This window comes from Mya arenaria, chromosome 9 (assembly GCF_026914265.1).
Source record: "Mya arenaria isolate MELC-2E11 chromosome 9, ASM2691426v1".
Lineage (NCBI taxonomy): Eukaryota > Metazoa > Mollusca > Bivalvia > Myida > Myidae > Mya > Mya arenaria.
Window position 1 is genome coordinate 897,335 of NC_069130.1, and position 13,393 is coordinate 910,727.

The 13,393-nt window shown below is 34.8% G+C and overlaps 1 protein-coding gene across 1 annotated transcript in view; it reads right to left on the bottom strand.

Annotated features, from left to right (window-relative positions):
- The window catches only part of LOC128202942 (von Willebrand factor A domain-containing protein 8-like), a 34,822-nt gene that overhangs the window by 1,828 nt on the left and 19,601 nt on the right, over nucleotides 1-13,393 (bottom strand). The window contains exons 30-43 of the mRNA XM_052904138.1: nucleotides 12,570-12,640; nucleotides 11,634-11,759; nucleotides 10,299-10,357; nucleotides 9,283-9,431; nucleotides 8,436-8,631; nucleotides 7,158-7,236; nucleotides 6,284-6,488; nucleotides 5,348-5,456; nucleotides 4,562-4,718; nucleotides 3,572-3,680; nucleotides 2,537-2,662; nucleotides 2,138-2,296; nucleotides 1,322-1,420; nucleotides 34-272 (exon numbers count right to left, since the gene is read on the bottom strand). Of these exons, the coding sequence (XP_052760098.1) occupies nucleotides 34-272; nucleotides 1,322-1,420; nucleotides 2,138-2,296; nucleotides 2,537-2,662; nucleotides 3,572-3,680; nucleotides 4,562-4,718; nucleotides 5,348-5,456; nucleotides 6,284-6,488; nucleotides 7,158-7,236; nucleotides 8,436-8,631; nucleotides 9,283-9,431; nucleotides 10,299-10,357; nucleotides 11,634-11,759; nucleotides 12,570-12,640 (1,883 nt within the window). The remainder of the gene's footprint in view (nucleotides 1-33; nucleotides 273-1,321; nucleotides 1,421-2,137; nucleotides 2,297-2,536; nucleotides 2,663-3,571; nucleotides 3,681-4,561; nucleotides 4,719-5,347; nucleotides 5,457-6,283; nucleotides 6,489-7,157; nucleotides 7,237-8,435; nucleotides 8,632-9,282; nucleotides 9,432-10,298; nucleotides 10,358-11,633; nucleotides 11,760-12,569; nucleotides 12,641-13,393) is intronic.

The window sequence follows — 13,393 nt, forward strand, 5'->3', positions numbered from 1 at the left end:
GAACTAAACTTATCTTATCTTAGATTAACATACCGTGTAGCTTGATCTCCAAGTGAGCCAATGAAAATGGCAAATGCATTCACTTCATCGTGTGATCGAAGAATCTCCCCAAATCGAGAGGGCGGAATACCATAGCGGTCAAAGTTTGCATCACTGAGAACGATCAGAAATCGTTCGTCTGCATCTTCTTTTGCAAGCATCTCGATAGCGTGCTTTGTGGCTTGCAGTGTTGTATCACCACTCAGACAGAACTGACTATGTGCATGCATTGTCTGTAATAAAAGCAAGAACACTCATTCAGGTTTATCTGTAATACAATGGAAACATACACAGGAGCTAAATGTGTAACAAAGACACTGTTTATAGGCACAAGGTCAAGGCATTATCAATTATATGGCTTTAAATAATTTATTTTTAGCTTTTTTGTTGTTGTTTTTTTATCTGGCATAGTTCATAGACATAGTGTATTACTATGTCTTAGGCAAATAAATAAAAGAATTTAAGTTGACAAGAGTGAGAAAATGCTCCATATATCTCATATACTGTTGACTGTACCCTTGACCTTGTCGTACTATAGTAATATAGTCATCTAGTCATAGAGGGTAATCAACAAATATAAATACGTTGTGGGAGGTAAAACCATTCTCAAGATACTGTGCAGACATCATAAAGTGTGTGTAACTAAAGCTATTTAAGGGGCATAACTATAAAGTAACTTGGGCTACATTGCTTATGATCAAACTTGGCCGAGCTACTCTGCTAAACAAGCATTGCTCAAGTTGGGATCAGACAAAAGCTCCCCAAGTTATAGCATTGACAACAAAGAGTTTGTTTATTTCAAGCAATTCAACTCTAAAAGTGATTTGAGCGACATGGCTGGTTATCAAACCAGGCAGCGATATTTAAGGCCTTAACACACATTATCCAAGTTTGGCTGAGTGATAAACAAACCAACAATCACAATAAAGGACTTGCAACAGAAGTGTGTTTATTGGCATAGTTGTATAGGTGTCCGCCTCTCACCAAAGAGCTTATTGACCAAAAACCTATCAGAGGTACTTTTTCATGGCCCCTAAAAAACACACACATCAATACTGGTTTCTACAGGAAACAGACTTGAGATTGATAAATATCAGCTCGAAGCTGTCTTCACAATTGATTTATAAAGAATGAGTATAACCTAACAGAAGTGGATTCATACTTTACTTCAACAACCAAAGTCTAGAAGAAGGGGCTGCATATCAAAGGCTAACAATAATTTTATGGGCTATAAGAAGTTTAGCCTTTAAGAAGTGGAATATAAGGAACGATTCACCCTCACCTTCACCACCTGGAGTCTCTCCTTGTTGTTATGTGGTGGCTTATCGAATGTGGACAAGGCTACACGATGGTCCTCCCCAGAGTGGCCCCAGATGTCAAACTAGAAACAGTGGAAGCAAACAGGTGAGACTGTAAAGTCTTGTGGACAGTTGAAATAAATGAAATGTGAACTTAAAATTGCCAAAGTAAAATCATTATCATACATGGGAACATATATCGATTATTTTTGTTTAATATCGATTGTTTAACTTTATACAACACAAATGAAATTATGAAGAATATTTTATATAAGAATACTTGTACACATGCCACGTTCATTTATCACAAATTCATTGGAATACTAAATGGTGAAGTTAAAAAACAAATCAATAAAATTTTCACTTACAGTTAAGCATTGTATTTATAAACAACCATTTTGGAAAAATTGAGAACATTTGCTTTAAATTCAAGCCAAATTATCCTTGATAATAAACACATACTTAAAACAAACACACTAGCTCAGAGGTAGAACATTTGCTTCAGGTGTTGAAGAAGGGGAGTCAAACGGACATTAAAATATGGTACCAGTAGCTCCCTTGCTTAGTGCTTGGCATTAAAAGGCTAGTACTGGAAATGTTGTGAGCTCAGTACTGACTCAACCCAGGAAAGTTGTATTCTGTGTATCTGTGCTTTCCCTGAGCATGTTCAAGAACTAAAACGTCACTGTAATTGTGATTGTTTAAATGCATAGAAATAATGACATTCTTTTAAATATTAGTCTTCATGGTTATATCTTATGTGACTAAACTCTCGATGTGGTTATTTCACACTTCAATACCTTGATTTTCTCCTCGTGTCCTTCTAGGGCTTCCATAGCCATTATTGATGCCTCCATCTCACGCTCCAATCGACCGTCATGGCCATTAAATCGGTACATACTTCCTGAGCAGTCAACTAGCAGACGCAGTAATTTTGGATGCTCCTGTTGACCTCCCATCTGGAAAGTAATCACACTTATTCATTATCTTATAGCTCCAATCAACAGTAATCAGCTTTAGTTACAGTCAAACTAAAAGAAATTAGTATAAACTAAACTATAACTACTGACCAATGATTAATGTAGAAAGTCATACATTAATAAAGGCTAGAAAGAAACTAGCCAAACATGTTAAGTATCGCATCGTGTCACCTCAAGCAGCGGCTTACAGACACTGGAGAAATAGGAAAAGTTAAGTACCTCTGGTTCCTTCTCTCCCCTACGCTTGTAGACATTACGTTCCCCCGTCAGACCATCAATCAACTTGGCATCGTCCAAGTCACCGTGGGGCTGATTCTTCAGCCATTGGCGCTCCTTGCTCTTGGCCTGTTAATAAGAAATCAACTAAGTTGAAATGTTAATATAAAACACATGTATAAACACTACTGTCATCAAAGATAGGATTCATAATGAGCTATGTTACAAGTGGTCCCATTTTCTCGAAAAATCCTCATGTTTATGTATCTAATCTCAATTATCCAAATTATAACTGATTTTTACCAAAAGAATGAAATTGTTTATCATGATAATCCACAAAATATTTTCTTTTTAAAGTTTCAAAACCCTCTTTAGGGAAAGGATTATTCACTTTAAACAGTAATAGTGTACACAGCTTGATCATGTTAAAAGGGACTTAAGATTGATTGAGAAATAAGGATTCGGCCATATGATCAGGTGTAAGAGTATATTATAGCATCTAACTGTAGAAACACATGTATAATAATCCCATGATATTACTTATCACATCCCTCTTCAATGTAACTCCTCCCTTGCAAATTCACAAGATCTTTACACTTCAAAAATTGTCCATAAGGTAATGACTTAGGGTTGCGTCTTTTTATGTTCCATTCTAGGTACCCAGTTTATTCATAATGTCTAACTCCTATGAGTACCCTTCATAAAATTGACTGCAGAAACCTCATAGTCATGAATAATTAATGAAGTGAAATCCAGACATTTGATTAGATGGCTGAGACACACCTCAGGCAATACGGAAATATCCAAAAAGCTATGATTGAACACGAATATTCACGCATAATCAAGTTTCACAAGCCTATTTTCCCACGGTAAATTCTATAAACAAATAAGAATATTATGGCATGGCTTTCGACGATGCATACCGTACCTTCATGCTAAGACAAACTTTCCAAATTCTTATGCCCTCTAGTGTTGCATGTAATGTGAAAAACTCTCAAAAGTATAAAGACCCTTAAAAAAACAAACAGAATTGCTTACCTGTAGACTATCAATGACAACCCTGAGTGCCTGCACCTGACGCCTCACATGTTTGGAAAAAGTCTCGTACGTCTCCGCATCATACTCACTCATCTGGATCTCTCGCAACCTTTAATAATAAGCAAAAAGTACGGTATGTTTAACATTTGTCTAAAGTCCTCTAATAAAAAAATCACTTACAATCATAAAGACTTATTTAGTACCAAGTTTGAAAGTATTTTCTTTGTTTTCGTTTATACATTAACTCCCATATATTGGAATGATCACAAGCAGGTGGAGCTTAACCATACAATAACTATAATATAGATAAATTACAATGCTATTCACTTTTTTGCATGCTATTTATTGAACATTAGTTGACCACATGGTACAAAACAGTTACTCCACCCTTTTGTTGAAATTATACTTTTATACAATTGCGCTGAATCTTTGTGCATAGTTTCAATAACTCGGTGGGTTGTGGGTGAAGTAATAGTTATCATTTATAATCATTGCTGAGTTTAAATGTTTGTTGTGTTATTTGTGTGACAGATTATATGTGGCTATTCTGTTTATTTAACATAAAACAGTGTGTTTTTTTAAAACTATGTTTTAGATAAGGTTTAGTCAATCAAATTGATCAGCAAAAATGCAAGTATAAATAAAGTACAGATTTGCAGCATTTTTGAATTTGAATATATGAACATAAGGCATTTGAAGGAACTTCAAGCTAGTCCATTCACTATGATGATTTAAAAAAAATAATCTTTAAATCTTAAAATATCGCAACATCAATAAAGTGCCAATGTGTCGAACAAGGGGAATAACTGGACAATTATCAAAGCCAGAGTAATAGGCCTTGCTTAATATGTACACACTGTCTAATGTGTGAATATCATTTGAATAACTTGACCCCTTTTTGGGTAATGACCTATGTTAGAGAGTTTGTGATACTAAGGCTTTAACAATATCCTGACTTTTTCCTGAAAACAAGTTAAAAAAGAGGTGTACCGTTCTTTGAAAGCCTTTTGTCCCATTTCCCGTGCAGCTTGGCGAACATGTTCAGGAACACTGTCTTTCTGCCACTGTGGAACCTGCGTGACATCGTGACCCGCGTCCAGACGGTATGGTCCACCGAACCCACCCAGACCTGCCGTGTTACTGCCACCTGGGGAGTTGAGACAGGAAATTAAGTAAGATATTTGCATGACGTCGTGCCCCGCTTCTAGGCAGATTGGTCCACTGAGCCCACCACGGCCTGTCATGTTAATGCCACCTGCGGTGATGAAAAGTACACTGAAGTAAGATATTACGTGTTTTATTAAATTTTGGAATGTCAAGAAATATTTGAATATTCATTCACCATTCTGAATAATCAAATCCTATATGTCAAAGGTAAAATACATCAAAACATGAAAATTTCAAATTCACTTTTACTCAGTGGTTCTTAAGTTCAGGAATAATCCTGAAATCAAGATTCAGAACTTTCATCTTTAGACTATAATACAGTTGTAAAAAATTTGGCTTGGACATTTGCTTCAAAAACAGTAGCTAGGAAGAACCTTGATATGAATATAAATGACTTTGGAAACAATTTTAAATGGGTTTTAAGCCCGATAACCCTGCTTTGGGCATAAATCACTTATCCTCAAACAGACTCCAGGCTTTTTTCAGGATTGAAAATTATCAGCTATAAGAACCCCTGTATAACTTTAAAAAAAAAAGAAGATTAACTATAAAATAAATATTTTCCCTTAATGTGGTTCACATGATAAACACAAACAACAAACATCTCACCAGTTCCCCCGGCCCAGGTATTTCCCCCAACATGGGGATCATTGTTTTTATCTTCTTTCCCGTGTTTTGGACCGTCCGCTGTTCGTTCACTCTCTTTCTCATATGTGACCTGAAAATGTGTGGTAAAATAAAGAATTCAACAACCCACAAAGGCATAACCTTATGTTATCACATTATTTTCAGCTGTTCTTATTCCTTGTTCCATATTCACTTACCTCTTGAGTCTGAGTTCGACACTTAAGACTACAACTCTTCAAGTGACACTCTTATTCAAAATCAATACATACACATGTATAACAAACATAAATTCTGAGGGATAAACCTTTCACTACTAACATACTAAATAATGCATATATGGAAAATATTAATTACTGATAATGAGATTGTAACTATGTATTGAATAACTTTATAAATAAATAAGCGTAAAAACTCCAATTTTAGAGGAACTCTTTGACGTCAATAGCGATTGAAAAGTTACTGTGCTTTATGACATAAGTAAACAACATCGCTCGCACATTTTAGTGAAATGTAAAAAGTGTGTTATCTATGTCAATTTTCCACAAATTGATAATTTTAGATATGCAAGAAAAGATATTAATCATGTTTTTCCTGTCCAAATTGAAAAATCTGATACGCATGCCCTCTGTCGGATTTTTCTATCTGTACCGGAAACACATGATAGATACCTAAGAAACTAAAGCATATACTTAATGCTTTTGGTAATCTGTCGTCTGCTTACTCCCTTCTTTATATGTCACTCAGAAAATGGAATGAAGTATAATTCATACATGAAACTCAAACATAAGAATTTTCACTTCCAGCTGAAGAAAAGAGTCTTTTCATCAATCAAGTATAAATTAAATGCCAGCTGAAGAAAAGAGTCTTTTCATCAATCAAGTATAAATTAAATGACAAACAAAAAGATTCATGATATACTTGAAGTGGTTTGTCATCATGAAGTCCAATCATGCGTCGCCACTCATTCAGCGCTCTTTGGAGGTTTTCCAGACCTGTCTCCCATAGGCGTACACACCCACCGACGTCAACCGTCACCAGCCCGTCCGCTGACCTCCGGGACACAAGCACGCTGCTTTCGTGCAGGTTGAAAAGCCATGAGGCATAAGGAGACTGGCGAGTTGCCCTGTTGATGCATAAAGTAAAATGTGTTTTTTTTGGTCTTAATGCATTTGAATATCACCAGCCAGGACTCCAACTGCCTGGACACAAGCACTCTAGGGTTTTGGTGAGTAAGCCAGCAAGCATAGGAGTGCAATAGCTGGCAAGTAGCCCTGGTAATACATTAAGCTTAAATAGTTCTTTAATTCTTTGTTAATTTTTTTTGGGAAGCCCATGTTTATAAATAAGGGGAAAATATACTTTTTTCAATTGGGAGGTAGCTGACTTTTCGGTCTCTAATAAAGCAGGGAAAAATACCTGATGGTTACTTCGAAAGTCTTAAAAAATGTGAACCAAAGACAGTAAACTTACTCAAGCATTTCCAGGGGCAAGCTAGAAACAATTTGATGTGCAGGCATAAAAGTAGGGGGAAATTTTGAAAGCATAGCTTGCAAATAAGACTTTTGAGTAGTTTCAATTGAACAAAGTGTTCATTTAAAAAAAAAAATAGGCAAATTGATGTAAAGGCCAAGGCCTTATGGCCTAGTGAAAGCTATGCTGTTAATAATATGGCTACTTAAAAAGTCTTAAAAATATGAACCAAAAACAATTAAATTACTAAAGCATTTCATGGTTTCTTTGAAAGTCTGAAAATTTGAAGTTTTTTTAGCACAATGAATCAATAAATAGTTACCCGGGCACAGGAACATATCGTAGTTTCTGATTGGGTAGATCAGCAACTTCCAGAAGACCACTTGTGTGCGCTCGCTGATCTGAAACAATGTCACATTCATGATTGAATACTACCAACCAATAAGGCAGCAGACCAACTAAGAAGCCATCCATGAACCTGAATGATAGATTTGATGCCTGATGACCCCACACAATGTTTGTATCATTTGATAATATTTGCTTGTTAAAGACTAGTAATGTTGAAAAACAAATCACCGAAAGTACATTATAAAAAGACAGCAATTGTATCAAAGATAGTATTGTTCGATCAAGTTTTTAAACTAAACATTATTGGTTGTAACAAAATATATTTTGAAACAGAAAGTTTGGCTGGAAATAATACTCTATGTTAATTTAGATTAACAAATTAAAATGTTTAATTTTAATTCTTACACTCGCTTCGTATATAGTTCATGATCTTATGCCATATTGTCATAGCATATTTGATCTGTAGATAATGTAATGACATATTTTACAAGCTGTGAAGGCCAACAATAAGACTCATTTGTTACATTATTTTTGGTATTTTTTTTTTTTAATTTTTCTTTTTCAGCACCAAAAGGAATTTCAAATACTAATGGGTCACCACGCACTCAAAACTTTCAGGTTTGTTTATCCCAAAGGTTAAAATAATTATTATAGTTATTAAAGATCAATAATCATATATCCATTATTCATTCATACATTTAACTTTAATCAAACAAGCATTTGCATAGCCTTTTAATTGTGAAAATACATGTACCTGTAAAAGAAGCTTTCTAATATTATTTTGGGAAATCTGAAATTGCCTGACATAATAAGTATCTTTATCCAATGCTGGAGAAAAAAAAACCCTGGTGAAAATAATAAGAAATAGTAATAACACATTAGTTAAAATCTGAATGATAAAAAGGTGTGGAGCAAGTGACCCTTTGTAATCATTTAGATTTGCACTAATGCATTCTAAATGTCTTAGATTGTTGCCTGTTTTCAGTTGGGAAACCAAATTATTGCATCACCAAGGTGACCGGGGTTTGATTCCCGACCTAGGCCAATGTGAGTTTGGTAAGTGGTCACTAAGCCGGACAAGTGGGTTTTCTCACGGTACTCTGGTTTCCCAAACAACACATGACCACACTCTTTGCCAAACATCGTGCCAACGAGAGCGACTTAGTATAAATTATTATAACTTTCTTCACAATCTTTGTAAAATTGTTAGTGTTCAATCTTATAATACTGCTGATAATCATTGAACTGTTACCTTTTGAGAGGATTCCTTCAGGAGCTTTCCAGTTTGGAAGTGTACGCACAAGCTGGGCACAGCCAGGCAAATACACGGATGAGGGGGATGGGGATGGGGCTCCAGATTTGCCAGTGACTCGTCCTAGCAAGGAATCCTGGTCAGTATTGCCCCCCTCTCCAGCGGGTCTTCGACTACTGTACACACGACTGGTGCCCTGTGTAAATGACTATGACATTAATACACATGTAATACCATTGATGGAAAAGTGTGATGGTCCCTGCTTTTCCAGAGCATCCCCAATAGCAAATCTTGAATCATTATTACTACCATCTCCCACTGGTTTCTGAATTCTGTAATGGCATGAGATGTGTATCAAGTGGAAAACATAAAACATATGTTAGCCAGCGTGATTGGATTTGCTAATAACACTGCATTATAAATATATATTCAGTGAAAGTGAAAACGTCATCTTTTTTAAATTATATGAAATCCGATGGTTGCCATCATTAAAGTGTTTGTATGGTGGTGGTGGTGATGATGATGATGATGATGATGATGATGATGATGATGATGATGATGATGATGATGGTGATGATGATGATGATGATGATGATGAAGGAGATAAGGAGATAGACATAATTTCTTACAAAGTCATGAATTAAGTAAGCTATTTAAATGCTCATACCCAGACATGTGAACCTCTGGCTGTGCCAGAGAAGTAGATTTGTTTGTCTAGAAAGGTACGTTTGGGCCAAAAGAGGTAGTTTTTCTTGAATGCGCATATTCTGATTTTCTTTTAGTTTTTGTGTCTTTTTGGGGTATTTTAGGTACACTTAAAATGAAATTTTGTCATATATTATCATACCGCCTCTGGGAATCCCAGTGCAATGCTTGCATATGATTCTGGGGTTGAGAGGACCCTGTTTGACCCTGACGTCTGTTCACCAAGAGATGCAGAAAGGGTCGCATCAGACATGGGCACTGCAGAGGATCCCAGAACTGACTGGACATTATCTGTAAAGGAAACAAGTTTGGTAAAGATTGGAAGAAAATGTACAAGAAAGAATGACAATGCAGACAATTAAGGACAATATGATTCATAATATGTCTGCCATGCTAAGGAATAGAAATAACAAAGTTATATGATAATTGAAAATAGAAAACACATGGTACAGAAATACAAGTTTTCCATGACTTTAAGTGGAAGTATGCAATTCCTATTGGTCCAATTCTATGTATTTGTGACAAATAAGATAAAACAAAAGCAACATTATCAGTTTTTGATGTGTTTTTTCTCTCTCAGTAAATCAGACATAATAATGCAACAATAATCTAAGCCAGTGTTAGAGACCTTACTACTAAGTTTCATATGAATGTTTTGAGCATTTTTTCAGTCATGGCCAAGGTAAAAGTTTATAAATGACTAAGATACTGATGACATGGACAACACCAAGGTTATGATAATACCGTCTTTGTTTTCTAGCACATCTGAGAGGCATTTCAGGTGAAATCAGCCATGCTGGAAAACTCTATTTGGCACCCACCATGCTAGATAAGTCACGCACTGTGACACAATACTTTTTATTTCTTATTATACACTACATGTCAATTAACATCATCGCACACACATGTTTCTATGTCGTTTTTTTTTTCACAAAAGAAGTGATTTAAGGTATGCTAGAATCCAACCCTCAGGCACGCTGCATAGCCGGTAACTCGGCAAGCCTCATTACCTGGCAACGCAGGTGCCCTCAAGTCAGATTTTTCTATTCTTAAAAAAAAACAGACAAGCTACAAATATTTCTAAAAGGTTTTTATTTCAGATAATAATGAATAATTGAGATTATATGAAACCAAATGATGGTCTATTCAGGTACATACCTTCCATTATTGCTTGCAGAGTAAAATCTGCAACACCAGATCTGGACACCAAAAACTTCCTGAAATCACAAACAAGCATTCAAAAATGGGTGTAATTGATAATATTGATCTTAGAGCACATTTTATTGGTATCTAAGTAATTTTACAGTAAAAAAAATAAGTATTTTGAGTGATAACACATAATTTTTTTCATAATTTGTAATATGAATACAAGAAAAGGATTTTATGAGAGATTATAGTTTATAGACGCTCAATGCAATTTTCTTCCTTGATAGAAACCAGTTCTGGTGTAATTTTGAAAGGAAATTGGAAAGTTCCCTCCGTGAGACTCAAACCCATCTACACAAAAGTGGCAAATACTCAATTTCAACCTATACACAAAAGTTGTTAAATGATGTGTCTTCACAAGAACAACATGAGCATGTCCATTATAAAACTCACAAACATTCTGCCAGTGTTATGTCGGCCTGAAGATTTTTCAGACCATCTTTACAAGTAAAGGGCCATAACTTTTGTCGTAACAAGTGAAATGTCACGAAAACCCTTCTGCAATAATTTGGAGCTACATGGGACATAACATTTTTCAGATCTATTTTTAAGTGAAAGGCCAATTTTTTTTCTTAGACTGAGTGAAATGTCACAGGCGTCAGGTGCACAATTTCCCGTGCCGAACTTTATTCTTATTAAATTTGATATGTGATACTTGTGTAGTTACATGCAGTGCAATATTTAGTGTAGGTACAATATTTTTATAATTACAAAATTTTCAGCCCAGGTTAAGGGCCATTAATGTTAATGTTAGACCAAGTGAAATGGCAAACAATTTCCAGGCTGACCAACATTCCTATGAAGTTTCCTGATTGTAGGTCAATAAGGTGCAATACTTTTGGAGCTAAATGCATCACAATATATTTCAGACCATTTTCTACTAAGTAAATGGCTATTAAAATATCAAATTAATAGATGAAGAGAAATGTCACACAAAATTCCCATGCTGACCAACAATTCTATGAATTTTGATGTATGTAGATGCAAAACAATGAAGCAACAAGCATCTAAAGATTTTGTGAAACTTTTTCAGACAATATTATACTAAGTCAAGGGCCATTACCCTTGTTAGACAAAGCTAAATGTCACACAATTTTCTGTGCACAATTTTCCATGCTGAAAAAACAATAAGTTAAATGTGTGTAGGTTCAAGATTTTTTGACATAACATGACAAGATGTGAGCTATGTATCCCCATCTATCTAGGGGTATAATTACTCTGAAGTAAGAGGCAGACACCAATACGGCTAGACCACAGGCTTATTATATATATCTTTTATCCCCTTACTTGTTTGTTTTGTCCTCACTCAACATCCAGGTCTGTGACCCTACTTGTGTCACGTTGGCCACTTTCAGGGGCAGAGGAAGATGTTGAGAAATCCCCTCCAGTAGGCCCAACACTTCGAGGAAATCACTGAAATATACACACATAATTATATTAATCTTCAGAGAAACTGAGATAGTAAACATGAGCTTGGTGGATCGAGTGTAAAAGCTCATCTGTTGTTGTTGTTTTTTCCATTCAAACAAGGGTGATCATTCAACATTTATTATAGCCAGAGTTATGGCCTTGCTGTACATGTCCAATTTTTTTCAACTCCAGCAATTGGCAACATCTGTACCAAGTTTAAGATGAATATCTTGAACATATTATTTGTTATAGGGATGGTTTGGGTTTTGCCACAACAATGACACCAACATCAAAGCTATCACACTTCTTTTTCTTTAAAACAAAGGAGCTAATACTACATATCATCACCTGAGTGCAAGAACTCAATATCTGCTTTTATTTCTATATGCAGTATTCAGTAATTGAACAAAGGTAACGATATGTAAATGACAAGCATTTTCACCTGACCCCAATCATTTACATGACCTGAGTCGTTATCATAAATCATCACATTTAATTATTTTCTTAAGTCAATTTTTTTATTGTCAAATAAAAAGAAGTGTTTAAGTTTTATAAACATAAAAATGTGTTTTTTAAAGTCTTTCAGAATTTTTTAAGTAATTATAGATCATAAACAAATTATGACCAGTGAGATACTTAAATTGGGAAAAGACTTAAGTTAAGAAATTACTTATGAATACTTCTCTGTCATCCTTCTTTAGGAGAAAATATTTTTTATTCCTTTGTTATATATTTCAAATTGAATATTGCCTTGTTCATATTCATTAAAAGTGTTTACCAACCGTGTAATATATTAAAAAATGACATTCTCACCCATTTTTCTCAAAGAAGACAACTGTTCCGTATTCATCAGGTACATCTGACTTCACCATGCGATAAGGGCTCTGTAGAACAGTAAGCATTTTGAATCAGCACACAGTTCTTGGGCCCTGATTTCCCGAAACATCTTAAGTCCCTTATAACAGGATCAAGCTCAACAGAATATTTGTGAATGGGTATAAATTGTGTAATATTCTTTTTAAAGAGATTTAAGGCTTTAAAAGGAAATAATATTTGAGATTAATGAGAAAAACTACTTTTTGTGTTATAAAATCATATTTGAAGTCAGTAATATTGCTATTTAAAGGAAATAAGATACTTAAGTGAGTTATGGTTAAGAATTGATGAGAAATTGGGGCTTGTTATTGGCTTACATAGTGGGGCCATTTTATGATCTTATCAATTAGCGTACAAAATACTGTAAGATCCCTTAATCCAGTTGAATACAAAGTAAGTGTCAGAAATAAAACTTATAAAATCATAAAAATGTAGTCAAACATTTTCGGTTTATTTATTTGTTTAAAAAATATCTAATTACCACCAAGACTAATTGATTTGAAAAAGTGAGCATACAATACAATCATTATTAAGATGGCTTCTGCAGAATTATACCACAAAAATGCTGCAAGCATATGACAATACTCTTCATTTTTTCTCCGTTGCTCAAAGGAAATTACTGAACAATTCCCTAAGAAAGAGCTACAGGCCTTACTAAATGTACATTGCCACTAGTTGTAAGTGTTCTTAGTTTTTTGTGAATATCTTAAATGATTCATAAGTAATAACCAACAATAAAGTTTCTGCAAGCCCCTAAAATA